Source organism: Macaca thibetana, chromosome 2 (assembly GCF_024542745.1).
Source record: "Macaca thibetana thibetana isolate TM-01 chromosome 2, ASM2454274v1, whole genome shotgun sequence".
NCBI lineage: Eukaryota > Metazoa > Chordata > Mammalia > Primates > Cercopithecidae > Macaca > Macaca thibetana.
The window spans coordinates 70968369-70991784 of record NC_065579.1 but is presented as its reverse complement, the minus strand read 5'-3'; the positions used below and the strand labels follow the sequence as shown (position 1 = coordinate 70991784).

Here is a 23416-nt window from a genome sequence, read left to right as displayed (position 1 = left end):
CATATTGAAAAATTCAAAACAACAAAAAGGAATATGGCAAATATTTTCTCTTATCCCCCTACTCAGTTTCCTTTCCTGTAGGCAACCAGTTTTATGACTTCCACAAGCAATGTTTAAGGGCTATTCTACTCTTAAACAAGTGAATATATATTTTTCTTTATATATACAGTTGACCCTTCAACTTCACTGGTTTGAACTGTGAGGGGTCATATGTATCTGATTTTTTTTTTTTTTTCTTCACTGTGTTGTCCAGGCTGGAGTGTGTGGCATGATCATGGCTCACTGCAGCCTCGAACTCCTGGCCTTAAGTGACTCTCCTGCCTCAGCTTCCTGAGTAGCTGGGATTACAGGCATAGCCACCGTGCCTAGCTTCACATGGATTTTTAAAAATGAATGCATTGGAACTTTTTTTTTTGATATTTGCAACAGTTAAAAGAAATACAGATAAATCACCCAGAAATATAAAGAAATTAAGAAAATATTATACATAGAATGAACTCATAAAAGATATATATATATATACACACACACACTAGCCTATTTTATTAGTTAGTACCATAAAATATACAAAATCTATTATAAAAAGTTAAAATTTATCAAAACTTACATATTCAAACACAGACTGTACATGGCACCATTTGCAGTCAAGAGAAATGCAAACAAAAAGATATAGTATTAAATCATAACTGCATAAAATTAACTGTAGTACAGACTGGGTGCAGTGGCTTATGCGTGTAATCTCAGCACTTTGGGAGGCCGAGGCGGGTGGATCACGAGTTCAGGAGTTCAAGACCAGCCTGGCCAACATGGTGAAACCTTGTCTCTACTAAAAATACAAAAAAATTAGCTGAGTGTGGTGGTGGGTGCCTGTAATCGCAGCTACTCGGGAGGCTGTGGCAGAGAATTGCTTGAACCCAGGAGCCAGAGGTTGCAGTGAGCCAAGATAGCACCACTGCGCTCCAGCCTGGGCAACGGAGCAAGACGTTGTCTCAAAAACAAACAAACCAAAAAATTAACTGTAGTACATACTGCACTACTGCAGTGATTTCATAGCTACCCCCTGTTGCTGTTGTGGTGAGCTCAAGTGTTGCATTTGTTTAAAATGCCATGTGATACTAATCATCTCCAAATGAGCAGTTGCTCTCTACATTAAATGACCTGTCTCAGGAAAATGTGATCTCTCGAACTTCTTGCATATTTTCATTTTGTTTATTGCAGTACCATAAACTTTGAATAATACCATGGAACTCATAAGAAGTGTCACTAGGGATGCTGTAAATATTACCAAGAAGCAGAGAAAACTGATGACATTGCAAGAAAAGTTGAGTTGCTTGATATGTACCATAGGTTGAGGTCTGCAGTTGTGGTTGCTTGCCATTTCAATATAAATGAATCCAGCATTAGGACCACCATAATATAAGAAAAAGAAATTAATGAAACCATTGCTGTAGTTACACCAGCATGTGCAAAAACCATATATATTTTTTGTGAAATATCTTTTTACCTCATATTGAAAGTATAGGTCTTATGTGGGTGCAGGTTGCTATAAGAAAGGCATACCTATAGACTAATATGATTAGAGAATGAGCAGTTATTATACAATAATTTAAAGCAAAAGAAAGGCGAAATATTCTAAAGCTGGAGAATTTAATTCCAGCAAAGGATAGTTTGATAACTTTAGAAAATAGTTTGGTATAAAAAATATCAAAATAACAGGAGGAGCAGATTCTGCCAATCAAGAAGCAGCAAATGAGTTTTCAGACACCATTAAGGAAATCATTGAGAAGAAAGGATTGCTGCCTGAACAAATTTTTTTAGGCAGATGAAAATGCCTTATTCTGAAAGAAAAATGCCACAAAGAATGTTTACTAATAAGGAAGAGAAGCAAGCATCAGGATTTAAGGCAGGAAGGAATAGGCCAACTCTGCTATTTTGTGCAAATGCAGCTAGGTTTTTGATCAGGACAGCACTTGTCTACAAAGCTGCTAACCTCTGAGCCTAGAATGGAAAAGACAAACATCAGCTGCTATTCTTTTGGCTGTACAACGTGAAGGCCTAGACAATGAGAATGCTTTTTCTGAACTGGTTCCTTCAATACTTTGCACTTGAAGTCAGGAAGCACCTTACCAGTTAAGAGACTGCCTTTTAAAGTTCTTTTTATATTAGACAATGCCCCTGGCCCCACAGAACCTCATGATTTCAACACTAAAGGTATCAAAGTGATCTACTTGCCCCCGAACACAACATCTCTAAATCAACCTCTAGACAAGGGGGGTCATGAGGACGTTTAAGGCTCATTACACATGGTACTGGGATTTTATGAAAAAGACCGTCAATGCTATGGAAAAGAATCAGAATAGAGAGAACGTCATGAAAGCCTGGCAGGGTCACACCATTGAAGATGCCATCATTGCTATAGAAAAAGTCATGAGAGCCCTCACACCCGAAACAATAAATTCCTGCTGAAGGAAACTGTGTCCACCGGTTGCACATGACTTCACAGGATCTACCACAGAGCCAGTCAAGGAAATCATGAAAAAGATGGTGAACATGGCAAAAACGGTGGGAATGGGGGTGAGGTGAAGGGTTTCAAGATATGGATTTTGGGGAGATTCAAGATGTGATAAACACTAAATCAGAGGAATGAACAGAAGATGACTTGATGAAGAGGAGTGCCTTCAAACCAGTGACTGAGAAAGAAGACATAGAAGAAGCAGTGCCAGAAAACAAATGGACGTTAGACAATAATGGACGTTAGGCAATCTGGCAGAAGCATTCTGATTATTCAAGACTGCTTTTGACTTATTTTATGGCATAGACTTTTCTACAATATAGGCACTGAAACTAAAAAACGTATTGGAAGAGGGATTGGTACTATTTGAAAACATTTTTAGAGAAAAGAAAAAGCAAAAAAGTCAGACAGAAGTTACAAGATGTTTCTGTGAAGTTACACCAAGTGTGCCTGCCTCTGCTGGCCTCCTGCCTCCCTGTCCACTTCCTCCACCTCTTTGGTCTCTGTCACCCCTGAGACAGTAAGTCCAACCCTCCGTCTTCCTCCTCCTCAGCCTTCTCAATGTGAAGAAGACACAAATGAAGACCTTATGATAATTGACTTCCACTCAATAAATAGTAAGTATATTTCCTCTTTCATATAATTTTCTTAATAACATTTTCTTTTCTCTAGCTTCCTTTGTTGTAAGAATACAGTATGTAGTACATGTAACATACAAAATGTGTATTAATCAACTGTTTATGTTATCAGTAAGGCTTCTGGTCAATGGTGGAATATTAGTACTTAAGTTTTTTGGGGAACAACATTATACATGAATTTTTAACTGTGTGGGGGGTAGGCATCTCTAACCCCTGTGTTGTTGCAGGGTAAACTTATTCTTTGAAATAGATATGTAATATTTAATAACTCAATATTTAAGAATATATATTATTTTATAGTGTTTTTTTTTACAAAAATGAGAGCATTTTATGTGTGCAGACAAACTGCTTTGTACATTGCTTTTATACGTAACAATACATCCTAAAGATAGTCTTATCTCATTACCTAAAGAGTGTCCTTGTCCATTTTCACAGTGGCATAGTATTCCATTGCATGCATATTCCAAACTTTGTTTAAGCATTTAGGTTAGTTCCAGCAGTTTTTGTTACAAATAATGTTGCAGTTTTTCACCTTGGGCTCAGAACTCTGCACTGATGAGAAAATACCTATAGGATAAATTCCTATAGTTAGAATTATTGGGGCAAGGAATATTCACATCTGTAATCTTGACAAATGTTGTCAAATGCTCTCCATAAAGCTACACTAAACCAGTATAGGAGAGGACCCTTTCCTCAGCCTCTCTCATCATCACAGTCTTAACTGTTTTTAGAAGAAGACTTTTAGAATAAGAGAACTGGTGGAGTTTTAGAGTCAGGCAGAGTTCCCTATACTTTACACAGACTGGGTGATTCAACTCCTCAAGTTTCAGCTTTCTTATCTATAAAATACTAATTATAATACATCCCTTGCAGAATTTTTATTAAGAACAAGTGATATTATATATAAAGATACATGAAATAAAGCAAGGGTAAATGCTTAATTAATATTAGCCAAAAAGAGGAAAGTTTTTTTTTTTTTCCATTTAAAAAATTTGTTCCCTAGTTCTTATGGGAGTTTGGTAGTTTTGGATTGTTTTGAATCTCTGTGCACCGACTGCAGGCAATGGCTCCTCCCTTCCCTCACACTGCTTAAGCCTTGATGGCTTCCTTGCTATTCTTTGAATGTGCCAAGGACACTGTGCCTCAGGGCCTTTGCACTGCTGTTTCCTTTGTCTGCAACTCTTTTCACCCAAGTATCTGGTTGGCTCACTTCTTCATCTCAGTTTTGTCTTTCCACAAATGATTCCTCAGGGAGACCTTCCCAGATTCCCCAATTTAGCACCTACAACAAAAGCCCTCTGCTTCCTTCTCAGCCATATTTTCCTCCATAACCTTTATTACCACCAAACATCATGTGTGTGTGTGTATATATATATATACACACACACACATATACACACACATATTACATATATGCACATGCATTTTACATATATGTGTGTGTGTGTTTGTGTGTGTGTGTGTGTGTAGATAGATATGCTTTTTTCCCTGATCTTGTTGCCTCTCTCCCTAGACAAAATGTAAGAACAGAACTTACTCACTGCTGAATCACTAGTTTCTAGATCTAGGGCCTTGCCTATTACAGGTATTCAATACATTCAAATAATGAATTTGAAAGAGCAGATTACCAATTAATTTAAGAAGAGACAAAATCCAATTAGCAAGATTCATAAATAAAGAATGGCTGCCCTAAAATATTTGAAAAATTTGTACCGGTACTCTGAGACATCATCATTCTCTTCACCTCCCTATTCACTGAAATATGACTTCTAGAGATTTTCTACAAAATGGAAATAAAGGAAGTAACCTATTTTATATTATAGGATCATAAACAGCACTAACTAAAATAAATAAAATCATAAACAGTGATGGAATCAAATATCTCAACCCTCTGTTAGCTCGTAGCATTTGCTGCTGTAATTTTTGGTTCCTGTTTTTTTTTTTTTTTTTTTAGACCTAGGAGTTGAAATCCACATAAAAGACAACTAAAGTGCCTATTGTTATTGGAATAGCAATAAGACAATTAGGTAACATGAATACAAACTCACATATCTTAGAATTGTCTGATTAGCTGTGACAGCTTCAGATGAGAGAAACAAAATGGAGACACATATTCCTAAACAGTTACTAACTGAAGTACATGAGAGGGAGACTGTTCCCATCAGAACGACGATCGACTGAGGAGGCCCACGTGCCCTGGAGTGTGGTTGTTAGCACCATTTTCACTCTGCAGAGTGTCAGGGCCCCATCCTCATCAGCTGAGGTCTAGCCTGATAAGAGATAATCAGAAATAAATTGCAAACTTAAAGAGATTTGGTATCATTAAAATGTGGCATAGAAATGTGACGCCAGGACTTATTCCTAGGCTTTATTGCTGATGAAAACAACTTGCCAAACACAGTTTCCACTGTCATGAAGTGAGTCCATTTTCTTCATCTGCCAAGTAATGTTAAATGTACTCCTCTTTCACTAAACTTCGAATGCCTTTTCACCCATATTGTTATTCTTGTATTCCAATATTGTCATAAGTGAGAGGAGATTCTGGTTAATACTGGTTGGATGTTTGAGACATAGTCAGTTTCAACACACTGTTTTCCTGCAAACTGTGCCGTGAGGCAGACTGCCATAAAATGAAATCAGACTGGCTATATGCTGTTATCATGACTGATTTAGATTTCATGAGAAATTGTTAAATGAGTAGAGAAAGGTGATGAAAACTGGTGAATAGTATGTTGGGGCTCAGTCAGGTGGGCAGGGGAAAGAGTATAAAATGGCAAAAAGTGAACATTACTAATTCCTCATTGAATATCTACATTAGATAACAATGGTGAATGATTAGATGCTTTGAAATGTGGGTGATGCCCACCCCAAACAGGTAATCAAGTCTTTTCTTTGAACATGGCTCTTTTATTTCTGTTAGGGAAATAAAAAGTACCATCTTTTGGTACTGAAATGGCTAACATATAATAGCTGCTCAGAAAATGCTTTTTAGTACAGCTAGATCAGAAGAATAAGTTCTAGTGTTCTATAGCACTATAAGGTGACTATAGTTAACAACAACTTATTGTATATTTTCAAACAGCTAGAAGAGTGGATTTTGAATGCTTCAACATAAAGAAATAGTAAATGTTTTAGGTGATGGATATGCTAATTACCGTTTGATTATTATACATTGTGTACATGTATTGAAATACCACACGGTACCCCATAAGTATGTAGTTATTATGTGTCAATTTAAAATAATAAAAACAAACAAATAAATCCAAAAAATGCTTTTTAATAGAAATAATAAAATCCTTCACAATCTTTAACCTTTTCTTAAAAGACCACTATCAAAATTTTCACATAAGCTTGGCAAATTATACTTTCATGATTTTATCTTTAATGAATGTAATCCAACTTCCTAAGCACTTCCGTGAGAAATTCACAAGTATAATTCAAAATTTCAATGTGCATCTAAAATCTGGTTTCTAAAATATAATTTGTCTACATTCACTGTCATAGTTGGAGGAAAGCAAGATACTATTTTTCTTAAATTGATTTGGATATGCACAGTGATACAAGCCTAAGAGGTTAGGTAAATAAAGCTTAGATGGCATAGTAACACTACTTAACTTTTATGGCTTATTTATGGCTATGCCATGCACTGTGGTAAATGCTTTAAAAATATTAGTTTGTTTAAACTTCATAACAATGGTTTGAATTAGTTACTATGAATAACTCTGCTTTACAGATAAGGAAGTTGAAGCATAAAGGTAAGTAATGTGCTTGACCTTAATGTCCAAGGTAGAAAAATAGTGAGGCAGCTGACATTCAAACTTAGGCATCCTGACTCCAGATCCAGTGCTCCTAAACACGGTGTATAGTGCACAAACACAATCAAATAGAAACAGTTAATGACATGGGATGATAATTAATGTGTTGTTACATTATTTCAAAGATCCAGATCATTTGGTCTTAGAAATTACACAGTAGTTTAACAATGGTAATTAAATATTTAAGGTACCTTTGATTTCAGTGAGAGAAAATGTGTAGCATAAATACAGGTTTACTTCATTTAAGAAATTGTCTCATTAAAGTTGTAATTTCAGAAAAAGAAGGGCTAAAAGGATCATATGCTCATTATCCGTTCTTTGTTTTTTTTCTGTTTTTTGTTTTTTTTTTTTTTTTGAGATGGAGTTTTGTTTTGTCACCCAGGATGGAGTGCAGTGGTGCGATCTTGGCTCACTGCAACCTCCGCCTTCTGTGTTCAAGCAATTCTCCTGCCTCAGCCTCCCGAGTAGCTGGGATTACAGGTGTGCATCACCACGCCTGGCTAATTTTTGTATTTTTAGTAGAGATGGGGTTTCACCATGTGGGTTAGGCTGGTCTCGAACTCCTGACCTTGTGATCCACCCACCTCGGCCTCCCAAAGTGCTGGGATTACAGGCATGAGCTACTGCACCTGGCTTATTTCTTTGTTGAGATACAAATGTTGCTAAATCATGGCCCTTTCTTTCAATTGTTCCCCTCCTTTGTACCCCAGAACTACTCTATTAGGTGAGAATCTCTTACCTGTACTCTTACAGCAGCCTCCAAATGGTCTTCCCAAAACTCCAGTTTATTCTCCATACTGTTGCAAGAAGTATTTTTACAAGTCAACCGACAAAAAATACTATATTACTCTTTCCCTTATTAAGAACAATAATAATGTTTTTAACCTTTTAGATTAATCATTGGCCCCCAATGATAATTGATGAAAGCTGTGGGCCCTCTCCCAGTAAAATTGACTTTATACATTACTCAGTATTCTCTGGAGCTGCTTACCAGAGATTTCTAAAGTTTCATCTTCAGCTTGCCTCCTCGTTTGAAATCCCACCATATTTGTCACTTCAAATACTCTGCACTCGGGCTCCATGAAGCTTTGCATTGTTTCTCATTCTTGGAATATTCTCCAAGTGCTTTCCTAAGTGAACTGTTAGTTGTCTGGAATACTGTGCTGGAATAGAGGAAGACCTTACGATGTGGCTTTCTATGTCTAGAATTCAAATCTGTAAGTTTGGGGACATTGTTAGCTAATTACAAACTCAATTTCATCATTGGTAAAATAATGGTGCTAACATTATTTCATAGAGTTTTCGTAAAGACCCAATGAGATTATAAGTGAAAGGGCTTGGGGTACATCTCATAATAAATATATGTCTCCATCTTCAATCCCAGATCAGTTATCACCTTCTCTGTGAATCCTGACTTGCCCCTTGCTCCTCCACTCCCTAACCCAATCCCCCACTCCAGCAAGTGGACTTCAGGTTTTCCACTCTGTGCTTCCACAGCACCCAAAGGTGATACCTCTAAACTTGAAACATTGTTTAGCATTTATCTGTTTCTTGCCTGTTTCTTCATCTAGACCAGCAGGTCATAGGTCAGCCTGTAAATTTAAATCACCTGTGATGCTCTGTAAAAATCAATTTCCTTGGCCAATTGAATCAGAGTTTCTGGTCTGGTATGCAGTGATGCTTCTTAAAGTTCCCCAGGTGGTTTTAATGTACAGGTGTAAACTATAGACAATGGACTCCTTGAGAGCAGGATTTTGCCAGTGAAGTTCCATTGCCATTATGGAGCCTGGATGTTATGCAAGTGGCTGTAGAATGAATGAATGAATGCATGCATGCATGATGGCCAGTCCTGAATATACATTTGATAAACTTCAACCCGTTTGATTATGAAAATGCAGCATTTAAATTTAACATATTATTAATACATTTACATTTATACAATGGTAATGAATACCCAAACAGAAAAAGAAATGCTTTAAGCTTTCTTTTTTTTTTTTTTTTTTTTGAGACGGAGTCTCGCTCTGTCGCCCAGGCTGGAGTGCAGTGGCCGGATCTCAGCTCACTGCAAGCTCTGCCTCCCTGGTTTACGCCATTCTCCTGCCTCAGCCTCCCGAGTAGCTGGGACTACAGGCGCCCGCCACCTGGCCCGGCTAGTTTTTTGTATTTTTTAGTAGAGACGGGGTTTCACCGTGTTAGCCAGGATGGTCTCGATCTCCTGACCTAGTGATCCGCCCATCTCGGCCTCCCAAAGTGCTGGGTAAAATCTACATATTGCTTTAGACAACTTCCTAGCTATGCATTTATGTGCTTATTATTTTTCTTTCATTATTTTGGTTTTCAAAGTCATATTAGCTAGGTGGTTTTAACCTATGAATCTCTTAAATATCTTGAACTGAAATTAGCAGTCCACTTGCCACCATAAAATTTCTCATTTTTGAACTGCTGTATATAATCCTTTCCCTTCCAGCATTTGTCTTGTTGCCTTTCTCTCAAAGTGTGCATGTAGATTTATATTTAACCTGTGCTTGTTTGTTTTAGTGACCTATCAGTAATTGCGTTTAGCTATAAAAATATACACAGTAGTTTGGGAAAAAAGAAAGCAAAGGACTAATGGCATTAAAAGCATAGTTCTAGTAATTCGTTGAAATTAACATTTTCCATAATGGCTGATAGAGCTTCTTTTCTGAATGCTAAATGAAAGCTGCTATATTGTGAAATGTTTCTTTTCATATAGTAAATAGTGTCAGAGCACCATGACTAGTAAAATCAGCTTTCTCATCTAAATGGGAAAGGTTCGTAAGTTTATTTTCAGAATTTGATTTTGGAATGGCCTCTAGATACTAAAGCTGAATGGTGAGTAAGGAAAGCAGATTCCTATCTCCTCTGATAAAGAGGATCACGACTTCATTACCTCAGGTCTAGTCGAAATTGAAATGTTATCGGCTTAACAGAAAGAAAGTCCATTACAAAAATGTCTCTGACTATTGGGCGATCTTCGGACTAGAAATGCACAGGCTGGATGTCTTTATTGAAATATAAATGGTTGATTCTGAGACTATATTTAATTTCTTTAAAATGTAATTTTCTCTTAGGTAATCAGCTCTGATACAGGGTCTACTGTTTCCTTCTGGATGATAGACACTGGGCAGAAAATCAAACAGTTTACTGGTTGCCATGGCAACGCAGAAATCAGCACCATGGCCCTTGATGCAAATGAGACTCGGCTTTTGACTGGCAGCACAGATGGAACTGTAAAGGTGCGAACACAATGATGCTTTTCTATCCAGATATGAGGAGATTAAAATACTATGCCAGAAGACATGGCTATAGATATTCTCATTTTTGCCTTTTTGGCATTGCAAGAAGAGAAATGAGACATGATAAGAGTGAGAAAATTCCAACCATCTAATAACAAAACTGCTAGGAAAATAAACCTCTGTGGAAAAATGAATAAATAATTTTTCTGAATAAATTATTTAGAATGAAAATATAACCTGGCTTACTAATTTCAGAAAGCCCCTTTTTTATTGTAGTGAATAGGGGACTACTTTGGGGAATACGACGCCTGGATAATTTCATGTGCTTCGGCTAATGTCTGTAGTTTTCCCTTTTTAAAGTTGATTAAATGAGAAATCAGGACTACTTAAGTAAACTTTAAAAAATGTCATAGATGCAAATTTTTCAAGAAATAAATATTTAAAAGTAAACTATTTTGTAATTTTAATTTTTGTTATGTGAAATTCAGATAGTAGAAAGAATAATCATAATCTTATCCATTCTAAACTAACATGATTTGATGCTTCTAAGTTTCTTATTCTATATTTATCATTTGTTTCTTCTGGGAGGAAGGTGCTAATTTCTTTTGCAAAATTATCAACTTTTCATGAAAAACTAGTTACTTGATATCTGAAGTCATGCCCACCAGTGAATCTTCTCTGCTCCCATCAGCCCCAAGAGTAACGAGTCTTTGATTGGAAATGGCTTGTGCCACTATGAGACAATAGAAGGTAATTTCCTGAATAAACTTTGAATGTTTCTCAAACCTGCTAAAACTGGGCATTAGACTACCTTCCATGGTGTAGTGTATGGTGCACTCAGTTAAGCTGTAGGGGAGGGTGATGGAAAGCTACCTAGATATGTAGGTAGAACATCCTAGAAGTTTAAGTATTCAATGGGATTACAGGCTGGCAATTATTAGTGTGAGGAAAGTGCTATGGGGCGTTGAAAAGGGAATCTCTGGAAATTAGTAGAAGTTGGCCTATGAGAAGGTTAATGGAATGAGGTATGGACTGGAGATTTGGGTTTAAGTAAAGTAATCTAGTTTACAGGAGAGCTGATAAGATGTGTGAAGGTACCGGGACAACCATAATCCCAATAATTGAGGTGAAATAAAAGAGAAATAACTGGAATTGGAGTATTAGACAGTGGTTCAGGCAAATAGGAAAAGCCAATATCTCACTTACCAGTCCTGGGGTGTGAGAATGAATTGAACATTGGAGTGAATGGATTAGGTTCTATTTAACTCTATCTCGGAAAGTAACTGGGTATAGAATCTAGGGTAAGGCTTACCTTGTAGATGTTGCTAAAATAATCCCAACTAAGGGACTTAGTAGGACCTGGGGACATTCAGATCTTTGCAATACCTACTTGTGGAAATTATTTAAGGTGGACTTGGTAAGAGCTATGTTTAGAGGAAAACATAGTGACATGGATGAAGAGTATGTGTGTGCCTCAAGTCTCAACTGAAGCTTTGACATCTTAGAAGTTAATGTGAATTTAGTAGTATAATAACTGCTTCTGAAGGTGCATTTATCTTTATCACAAGAGCACAACAGAATTCTGAAGTCTGGCAACTTCTGTGTAGGACACATAAATCAGGTTCGAGTTGCTATGGCCGTATTCTATGAAGAAACAAGAATGAATGACATTTTCCAATCTAATTTATAATTTAGAATCCAAATTCAGTACCTATGTAATCAAAGACTTAAAATTATTAACTTATTCATCATGGCTTTGAATGGTCTCTTTTTAAATTAATTAATGTTTTGAATAATTAATGTGTGCATATAATAAAATTTTTGAAATATAAAATGGATGTATAGTGAAAATATATCATCGCTGTTTCCAGCTCCTTCTCTGAGGCTACCACTGTTACTGTTTTCTTGTGCATCCTTCTGGCCATAAGCACCATTTGTTTGTTTATTTTCATTCAGTCATTCTTGTTTGTTTGTTTTTAGAGACAGGGTCTCACTATGTTTCCTGGGTAAGTCTCAAACCCCTGGGTTCAAGTGATCCTAGTGTCTCAGCCTCCTCCTGAGTAGCTGGGATTACAAACACGTGCCCCTGTGGCTGGCCATTTGTTTCTTGATGGCAGCCTACTATACATGCTGTTCTGCATTTGCATTTTTCTGTCTTGGATATTGACTCATATAAATGGATACAATAATAATAATGTTAGCTAATATTTATTCCATGCTTACTATGAACCAGGCACTATTCTAAGGACTTCACACACACATATACGTGTATCTACAAGGTTGGTACTCTTATCATCTTGATTTTACAAACGAGGAAACTGAAGCCCAAAGAGTTAAGGCAACTTGCTCAAGCTTCCATAGGTGGTTGAGTTTTGGCAGAGTCTAGGAAAATGAAAAATGGATATGACTCATTCTTCTTTACGGCTACATTATATGCTACTGCATAGACAGTCCTTATTCTGATTGTGCTATTTTCTTACTAGTGAGCAATTACATTGATTCAAATCTTTTGCTTTTTAACAATGCTGCAAGAATAGGCTTGAAAATATGTCATTTTACATATATGAATGTATCTGTGAATGATTTTCTAGAAGCTGAACTTTTAAGCCAAAATTTAAGCCAATTTTTAATCATCTGTGGCATGATTTTCTAGAAGCTAAATTTTTAAAGGGTATAGGCCTTTTAGTAATTATTATTATTTTTTGAGACAGAGTCTTGCTCTGTTGCCCAGGCTGGAGTGCAGTGGGACGATCCTGGCTCACTGCAACTGCTGCCTCTCAGGTTCAAGTGATTCTCCTCTCTTAGCCTCTTGAGTAGCTGAGATTACAGGTGTGCACCACCATGCCCAGCTATTTTTTTTTTTTTTTTTTGAGATGGAGTCTCACTCTGTCGCTCAGGCTGGAGTGCAGTGGCACAATCTTAGCTCACTGCAACCTCTGCCTTCTGGGTTCAAGCTATTCTCTTGCCTCAGCCTCTTGAGTAGCTGGGACTACAGGCGCATGCCACCATGCCTGGCAAATTTTTGTTTTTTTAATAGATAAGGGGTTTCACCATATTGGCCAGGCTGGTCTCAAACTCCTGACCTTGTGATCCACCCACCTCAGCCTCCCAAAGTGTTGAGATTACAGGTGTGAGCCACTGTGCCTGGTCCCACCTAATTTTTGTAATTTTAATGGAGACAGGGTTTCACCATGTTGGCCAGGCTGATCTCAAACTCCTGACCTCAGGTGATCCGCCTGCCTCCACCTCCCAAAGTGCTGCGATTACAGGCATGAGCCACGGTGCCTGGCCTGCATTTTAATTTCGATAGTGCCAATGTGACCTCTGTGCATGATGTGCCAACAAGGTTTCATAGTAGAGCTTAGTTTAAACTGCTACTAATCTAATGAGGCTCTCCTTAAACTATGCCTATTGGGCTTCAGTTTTCACTCCACTGCCTCAGCAGGTAAACCGGAACCGCTTGCGTCCTCTTGAGGACTGTGTCTAGCACCCACTATCAACAGGAGGTTTTATTGGTAGAGGATGAGAAATCTAATAAATGATGACTGTTTCAGGTTCTGTATCAGCTGTTTAATCCTCCAAGCATCCCTGAAGAGTAAAGTTCCTGTGTCACAGATGAGGAAGCAGAAGTTTAGACATAGTGAAAACTTCAGGATGTCAACAGATTCCACAATGGTTTTCTTCATGATTTTGTATTGTGTCTCCATTTAGAATACATATTAACTTACAGTATTTGAAGAACTATTATTGGAATAGATTGATAGAGTTACAAGTAGAGTCTAAAATATGTACAGTCATGAACTGTCGAACAACATTTCAGTTAAGAACAGACTGCATATATGATGGTGGTCCCTTAAGATTATAATACCATATTTCTACTGTACCTTTTCTGTGTTTAGATACACAAATACTTACCATTGTGTACAATCGTTGATAGTATTCAGTACAGTAATACTTACCATTGTGTTACAATTGTTGACAGTATTCAGTACAGTAACATGCTGTACAGCTTTTTAGCCTAGGAGCAATAGACTATACCATATAGTCTGGGTGTGTAGTAGATTGTACCATTTAGGTTTGCATAAGTACACTGTATGATATTGGTACAATGATAAAATCACCCAATGATGCATTTCTCAGAATGTATCCTGTTATTAAGTGATGCATGACTTTATATAGGAAAAAAAGTCAGTTTCTCCTACCATCACACTGAATACAATACACACCTCTGGTCACCAATATATGTGTAGGGATTTTTCCCATACACCAATTCTGTGGTAGATTTTCCAGAGGACGCCAGTTGGGTGTCCTCCAATTCAATTCTATTCTGACACTAGCTACTTGGAGATAGAGTCAGATCCTATAGGTTGAGGGCTCAGTCCCATAAGTCTGCTTCTTTCTTTAGATGCCAGTCACAAGCATAGGTTGTAACTTGTGATTCTGACTGATGGGCTGTAAATCAGCATTCTTGTGACCCTCTCCTTGGATCCGATTTTGCTAGAGTGACTTACAGAACTCGGGGAAACACTTGACTTACATGTATTCATTAATTATAAATGATATTACAAAGGATACAGATGAACAGACAGATGGAAGAGATGCATAATGCAAGGCATGTGGACACAGCTCTTCCATACTGGGCTTTTCACCCACCAGCAACCTCCACATATGTTCAGCTGTCTAGAATCTCTTCAACTCCCATACTTTTGGGTTTTTATGGAGGCTTCATTACACAGGCATGATTGATTCCATCACTGACCACTGGAGATGAACTCAACTTTAAACTCCTCTCTGCTCCCTAGGGGTTTTGGGGTGGGGCTTGGTGTTTCTTGAGACCGGCCCCCACTCTGAAGCTATTTAGGGGATCCCCAGCCTGGAGTCATATCATTAGCATACTAAATACTATCTTATCATTAGAGAAAGAGTCTGAGGGCTTTAAAAGTTATTGTGCTGAGAAATGGGGATGAAGACCAAGTAGATATTTCACAATATTACTAGAGTAATATAGTGGCAAAATTCAATGATGAGTTGATTTTCTTTAATGATTACATATCCTAAATGAATTAATCCTAGTTCAGAATATAAACACAAAAGTTTACCTTCCTATCTCAAAGGTGGTTTTAATTTTTCTCTTAAAGATATGGGACTTCAATGGATATTGTCACCATACACTGAATGTTGGGCAAGATGGAGCTGTGGATATTTCACAAATCCTCATTCTTAAGAAGACAATACTGGTTACAGGCTGGGAGAGGTATGATTATGCTTCATGGAAAACTATAGGAAGGTAAAAAGGAGAATGTTTTATTTTAATTAAAATCTAAAAGAAGAAAGAACATAAAAATCTTGGTTGACTGTGTGTCATTAAAACTTGCTGGTGACCTAGGTGAGTGATACCCTAGTTGGAATTGACTGAATGCTTAGTGAATAAAATATTAGAAGATTGCATAGCTTGGGTGGCTTTGAGAATTGTTAGAAGGTTTTCTTCTGGCTTTGGAAATTTCTTCTGGCTTTGGAAATTTTTCTTTCTTTAACCATTTCAGGTGGGGATGTATTACCACTTCCTAGGTTCCAAAAGTTTCCCAAATTTTATGGTCAATAAATTCTTAACTTGTAAATTACATTCCTTCAACTGTAAAGGAAACTCATTACTTCTTTTCTCCTGACTTATTTTCAATTGCAACACAAGAAGGAAATAGCCAACTGAGTCCTGTGATAGCTCCTCCTTTCTATCAGTGCAGAAAAGGGCTTTTCAAAAGGCACTTACTCTTCTCGAGGAGCATTACATCCATTTCATTACAAGGAAAATTACTTCTGTTTCCTTTTCTTTCTGACAGAACTAAGGATCATAAACAGTTCTGTGGCACTGTATAAGCAGTAGGAAAATTAAAGTGTGATATGTTTTGAAAATATATTGTCCATTAATTCATCAGTTTAGAAAATATTGCTCTAATAGGTAATCATCCAATGTTATTCACTATAGAATTATAACCTTAATGCTTTGAAGCTAGGATTACATCAGACTTTATACCTAGAAAACCAGCAGTATATATATATGGGGATTTTTATCAATCACAGGGAAGAGTTTTTTCTAATGCAAATGTGCAAATACAGACCAGCAAACATAGTGCCACACGCTACCTTATTTTTAGGAGTAATTTGACAATAAGAAAGTAAGTATAGCCAGATTATTCTACTTGATATTAAGAACTAATTCAATCATCCTCATCCATGAAGGACAAGACTTCTTCACATCTCGGAAAGGATTCATGATCCATTATCAACCCACAACCACTCCACAGTCTATGATCTAATGATCTCTATAATTAGAAAATAGCAGTGAATAAGTTTAGCTCTCTACCATGTGTGATGTCCAGCTGATTCAATTTAAGTTTTAAACATAACAAAAAGGAATTTTAAAAAATAATCAAGTCAAAACTTGGCAATGCCATTTCCTTAATTTATTTTTAGATATCCATAGTTAGGAATTAGCATCAACTGTAAGTTTTTTTGATTGCTTACAAGGGAAAATTGGAAAGATTAGATGTAGAGTCACCTAAAAGTGGTTTAAAGGAACATCTATTATTCTATCTATGTTGGTGGGTGGTCACTTTCTATAATTTGTGGAAGAAGCTTTGGAAAAACTGGGATGAGAGTAGGAAAAATTACCACTTTTTCCATCTTCTTTCATCTTTTCCATTATCCTCAAGGTTGTCAGGACTTGGATACCTTAGTTGAAATTGAAAATTGAATTAATACATTCTGTTATATTATTTCACTTTTATATTGGTGAATTTAAAAATTATATATTCTAAGTCAGAGGCTTTATGTTAAGATAGATTTTACAGGATCTAAGACAGGATTCTTTTTACCAGGAGGCATGTAACAAAAGAGGCAACAGGGCAGGAACTGTTCAGTTGTAGTTAGAGGAGGATGGACCATTAAGCCAACTCCTTAATAGTTTAGTGATTAGAGAAGAAATAACTAGAAGATTGACAGCCGTCTTATTAAGCTTTCTTCAATGCATTGTTTTAGAGTCTATTAGGTTAAGTTGTAACTTTTACTTCAGATTTTATTCAAATTCAGAGATTGGTTCAAGAATTATGTGCAGGATGGAATGGTAATTACATTTTTGAGTAAAGTACTTAAATAAGCCATCCGATTTATTTTATTTACAGTGCTGTGTAGCATTAGCCACTTTATACACATTAGCTAATTTAATCCTTAGCATCATCTTGGAAGGTAGGCAATATTTTATAGATACCTCAAATGTCTGTCTTCAGGTCTTATCTCTCTAAGCTCAGTTACCCATTTGCTTGCTGTATGTGTCTGACTGCAATCTCAAATTCAACATGTTCTCAACTGAAATAATTATTTATCTCCTTTCCAAAACTTGCTATTTCTCTTTTATTTGGAACTTCAATTAATTGCCAGAGACCAAGACATCCACTCTGCTTCTCATTCTTTGCACACAGCAAAGAAATCACTAAGTCATATCTATTTTATGCCCTAAATATTTCTTAAACCTGCTCCTATAAATTGTACTATGGTATTAGTATAATTCGAGCATAATTTCCACTTTGATGAATGCCACAGCCTTCTAACTTGTCCTTTGTCCTCCTAATGCCCACCTCTCACTTCTTAAACAGATTCTGCTCGCTTTAGCTACAGTGATTTCTTTCTCCAATGAATTCTATGTTATGTCCTTGCTTAAAACCTTTCAGAGTGTCTACAAAATAAATCTAAGCTCCCTCTGACCTGGATCTATTCTTTTATTTTCTAGTTTCATTTTCTCCCATTTTCTGTATATTCTAAACTCTATCAAATAGCAGCTTCCTTAGGGTGTTCGCATACAAACCATACTGTTTTACACCCTTATGCCTTTATTCTGTCATCTAGAAATCCCTCTCAAACTTTGCTCATTTGGCTAACATTTATTCCTATTTGAAGACTCGTTCAGATATCTTCTCCACCAGGACATTTCTCTTAACTCTCAGTATAGAAGACAAAATGTCCCCATTTTGTCTTTGTGCTCTCTAGTTTCTTGTATTTTCTTTAATAGGGATATTTGTGTATGTGTGCATTCCTGGAGCTTACTAGAAACTTGGTGATATTCGTTGAGTGACTTAATAAATGTTAGTTGAATAGACAGGGAAACTAGGGATTAGAGAGATTAATTACTCACAATCACATTCCTAGTGAGAGGCAAGCAGCATAGATATTAAAATCTATTATATTCTCTCTTCACAATGAATCAGAAGTCTAAGTATTAGCAACCCCTTTTTACAAGGAAGGCTACCGAGGCTTGAAGAGGTTGGGTAGCTCAGCCAAGGTGACAAACTTAGTAGGTCGCTGAGTTAGAATTCTGTGCCAAAGTCAGTACTCTTTCTACCACTCCTGGGTAGGACTGATTGCAAATGGAGTCATCACACCATGAGACAGCAATTATATATTTTAAAATAAATGATTAATTGAGCATTTTTTCATTTTAATTGAAGCTAATGAATCAGTACATATGAAGAAACACACACACAAAAAACACGTGTTAGCAACTTAACAACAACTCAGATATATAGCTTGCTCTCTTTTTTCCCTTTCCTTCCCATATGTATTTTTAAATTGCACTAGGTTGAAAGCCCTGAGTTAGAAACTACAGAAGGCTGAATGTAAAGAATCACAATTCCTGTTTCAAACGCATCCACTTTTTTATGGATGGCAGGTCAATACATACAAGGCAGGATATGGTAAATATGAATGTTTGGGCCTAAGCAAAATGAACTAGAGAGCACATGTTAGCTATTTAGGAATACAGTCATTCATATCTAGAGAATTTTTCTGTCAGTAAAAAGAAGTCCCAAATTTAGAACCGTAGAAATGTGTTTCTCATTATTTTAAGCAAAATATACTTAGAACTAAGTTGTGAGTTGGCATAGAGTCAATTCAAAAATACCTGGTTGAATCTGTGGCCATATTTATGTTGCTAAAATTAAATGGCTAGATTATCAGTTAAGTTTGCATTTGTTCAAAGTAGGCATATAATATGTATAGTTCTAGTAAAATTAAATAAATACTCTTAAGAATTTAAGATTTTATCCTGCCTCCAAAATCTATGATTTTATAATATATTTAAAGCTCTCTAAAAAAAAATACCTCTTAGTTCCCCCCATTTTAATTTTCTCTTTTCTGTAAAGGAGAAATCTCTGTAGTTTTCCCTCCAACTTTATCCAGGTATAATTGACAAATAAAAATTGTATATATTTACAGTACACAGGCAATGTCTTGATACTTGTATACATTTTGAAATCATTAAATCAAGCTAACATATCTGTCACGTTATATATTTATTGCTTTCTTTTGTGAGAAATTTGTTTATGAAGATTTTATCTCCTTAAAAGTCTAGACATACATACTAAAAAGAGAATCTTTCATATAATTTTAAATGATTCTGAAAATTTTATTTATACTAGCATCCTTCACAGAGCACTGTAGAAAGTAGGAACTCAATAAATAGCTATTGATATAATTTGATTTTTAAAAGTATTTTTAAGTGAAACGAGACTAAAGATTTGAAGTTACTCAAAAATAAAACTTATATATCACAAGATATTACATTCTTAATAATTGCCTTACTAAGAAACTATAACTCTATATGACTCAATTGGTTTCCATTATTAGGATAAGAATCAGCATGGAATATTCCAAAGTTGTAATTTATTTTAGAATAACCATATTGGAGGGAAAGAGGGGGCAGGTATTTTTGAAATTCACAAATAATTCTTACATATAATTTATACTTATTCTAGTATTCAAAATTTGACTTTACAAATTTTAGGAAAATTGGAAAATGACTAAAAATAAGCTGATTTATATCAAATGAATTCTCTGCCTTTGAGATACCCTTTTTAAGTCTAAAAAGCAATGAATTGAAAAACAGGCATTAAAAAGACATGACAATAGGACTAACAACAATTAACTTCTGAGGGAACAAGTAGTTAATTGAATTTTTGTGTTCTCTCCATGACAATTTTTACATGATAAGTTTGGGTTAAAAAGTTATTTGCCTAGCTCATTCATCCTAGAAAAAAGATGGTTTTAAACATTTTTCTTTTTGTATTTTTTTTTTTTTTTTTTGCACTTGACAGGTAAACTAATTTTGTTCTCACAGACTTGGTCGTCATATCAAAATTCGAAATTAGAGACGTGATTCATTTTCACAAGATGATACAATCATTCAGTAGCAGTACTTGTGATACTCTCAGGGTGGCAAATGTGGAGTGTGTACTGGAACTAGTAAACTCCTTCAATGCCAGAAAAAGAAGTCTCTCAGACTCCTAAAATGGCCTTAAAATTGGCTCATTCTGAACTTTAATTTTACTTGGCAAAAGTATAAACTTAAAAACCGTTATCTTTGAAATAGAAAAAGTAAGAGCTGCAGTGTAGATTCTTAAATTATTTTAAGGACAACTGTCATTTCAAATGAAAGTTTCAGGTTCGGTTTCAAGGGGAAAGTGGTAGCTAACTAGTTTTTCAACATTTTGACACACAAGGTCAAATATCAGAAAGACTATTTTTTATGGATTTTGTGCTTTTGGGTGTTATTCTCTGACTATACCTAGTATGTCAATTTGATATGAATATCTTGGCAAAAAGACATTAGACATTGAATTTTGCTTGAGAGATAATGCAAAATATGTAAGATTGACCTTCTATCTCCCATTGCCACCTCACTGTCTCCCTCCTCAAAGGGTAATCTCTTCAACCAAATTTACCAGGAGGAAAAGGGAAAATCAAAAATACATACACATAAAGCTACTATGAGATTAAACTGCAATTTCAGAACTTCAAGTTACCTTGTGTTACCTTATCTTGTGAAGCCTTATTAATAATATTAAAATAATATAGCTATTAATATTACATTTATTTATTTATTTGTTTGTTTTTTATTTTTATTTCAATAGTTTTACGGGAACAGGTGGTGTTTGGTTGCATGGAAAATTTATTCAGTGGTGATTTCTGAGATTTTGGCGTACCCATCACCCAAGCAGTGTTCACTGTTTCCAGTGTGCAGTCTTTTATTCCTCACTCCCCTTCCCCCCTTCCCCGCAAGTACCCAAAGTCCATTATATCGTTCTTATGCCCTTGCATCCTGATAGCTTACCTTCCACTTATAAGTGAGAACATACAATGTTTGATTTTTGCATTCCTGAGTTACTTCACTTAGAATAATGGTCTCTAACTCCATCCTGGTTGCTATGAATGTCATTATTTCAGTAGTATTCCAGGGTGAATATATATATATCCACATTTTCTTTATCCACTTATTGATTGATGGACATTTGGGCTGGTTCCATATTTTTGCAGTCGTTAATTGTGCTACTGTAAACATGCATGTGCATGTGTCTTTTTCATATAATGACTTCTTTTTGTCTGGGGAGATACCTGATAGTGAGGTTGCTGGATCAAATTGTAGATCTAGTTTTAGTTCTTTAAGAAGTCTTCATACTGTTTTCCATAGTGTAGTTCTAGTTTACGTTCCCACCAGCAGTTTAAAAGTGTTGCCTTTTCACCACGTCCATGCCAACATGTATTATATTTTGCTTTTGATTATGGCCATTCTTGCAGAAGTAAGGCGGTATCTCATTGCGGTTTTGATTTGCATTTGCCTGATAATTAGTGATGTTGAGCATTTTTTCATGTTCGTTGGCCATCTGTATATGTTCTTTTAAAAATTTTCTGTTTATGTCCTTTGCCTACATTTGGTGGGATTATTTGTAATTGTTGTTTTTTTTTCTTGGTGATTTGTTTGAGTTCTTGCAGATTCTGGATATTAGTTCTTTGTTGAAAGCATAGTTTGCAAAGATTTTCTCCCACTCTATGGATTGTCTGTTTACTCTGCTAATAATGTCTTTTGTTGTGCAGAAGCATTTTAGTTTAATTGGGTCCCATCTATTTTTTGCTTTTGTTGCATTTGATTTTGGGTTCTTGGTTATCAACTCTTTGCCTAAGTCAATGTCTACACAAGTTTTTCCTATGTTCTTCTAGAATTTGTGTGGTTTCAGGTCTTAGATTTAAGTCTTTGATCCATCTTGCCTTGGTTTTTCTGTAAGGTAAGAAAGAGGCAAGGATCCAGCTTCATTCTACATGTGGCTTGCCAATTATCCTAGCACCATTTGTTGAATAGGATGTCCTTTATCTACTTTATGCTTTTGTTTGCTTTGTCAAAGATCAGTTGACTTTAAGTATTTGGTTTTATTTCTGGGTTCTCTATTTTTGTCCCACTGGTCTATGGGCCTTTTTGTGCCTATGTCCCACCAGTCTATGTCCCACTGGTCTATGTACCATCCTGTTTTGGTAGCTATAGCCTTGTAGTATAGGTTGAAATCAAGTAACGTGATGCTTCCAGATTTGTTCTTTTTGTTTAGTCTTAATTTGTCTGTATGGACTACTTTTAGGTTCCATGTGAATTTTAGGATTGTTTATTCTAATTCTGTGAAGAATGATGATGGTATTTTTTTTTTTTTTTTTTTTTTTTTTTTTTTTTTTTTTTTTTTTTTTTTTTTTTTTTTTTTTGAGACGGAGTCTCACGTGTTGCCCAGGCTGCAGTGCAGTGGCGCGATGATGCAAGCTCCGCCTCCCGGGTATTTTGATGGGAATTGCTTGAATTTGTAGATTGCTTTTGGTAGTATGATCATTTTTGTAATATTGATTCTATTTGTCCATGAGCATGGGATGTGTTTCCATTTGTTTGTGTCAGGTATGATTTCTTTCAGCAGTGTTTTATAGTTTTCTTTGTAGAGATCTTTCACCTCCTTGGTCAGGTATATTTCTAAGTACTTTATTTACTTTATTTTTTTTGCAGTTGTTGTAAAAAGGGTTGAGCTCTTGATTTGATTCTCAGCTTGGTGGTTGTTGGTGTATAGCAGTGCTACCAATTTGTATACATTGATTTTGTATCCTGAAGCTTTACTGAATTCATTTATCTGATCTAGGAGCATTTGAAGGAGTCATTAGGGTTTTCTAGAGGAGTCATTAGGGTTCTCTAGGTATACAATCATATCATTGGCAAACAGCAACAGTTTGACTTCCTCTTTACTGATTTGGATGCCCTTTATTTCTTTCTCTTGTCTGATTGCTCTGGTAGATCTTCCAGTACTATGTTGAATAGACATGGTGAAAGAGGACATTTTTGTCTTG

The 23416-nt window shown here is 36.0% G+C and overlaps 2 protein-coding genes across 5 annotated transcripts in view; one reads left to right on the top strand and one right to left on the bottom strand.

Annotated features, from left to right (window-relative positions):
• Nucleotides 1-23416, bottom strand: part of SERPINI1 (serpin family I member 1) — a 480054-nt gene that overhangs the window by 259266 nt on the left and 197372 nt on the right. The gene's annotated exons all lie outside the window — the stretch shown is intronic.
• Nucleotides 1-23416, top strand: part of WDR49 (WD repeat domain 49) — a 186711-nt gene that overhangs the window by 94123 nt on the left and 69172 nt on the right. For all 4 annotated transcript variants that reach the window (XM_050779950.1, XM_050779952.1, XM_050779949.1 and 1 more), the window contains exons 9-10: nt 10058-10222; nt 15361-15476. In XM_050779950.1, coding sequence (XP_050635907.1) covers nt 10058-10222; nt 15361-15476 — 281 coding nt within the window. The remainder of the gene's footprint in view (nt 1-10057; nt 10223-15360; nt 15477-23416) is intronic.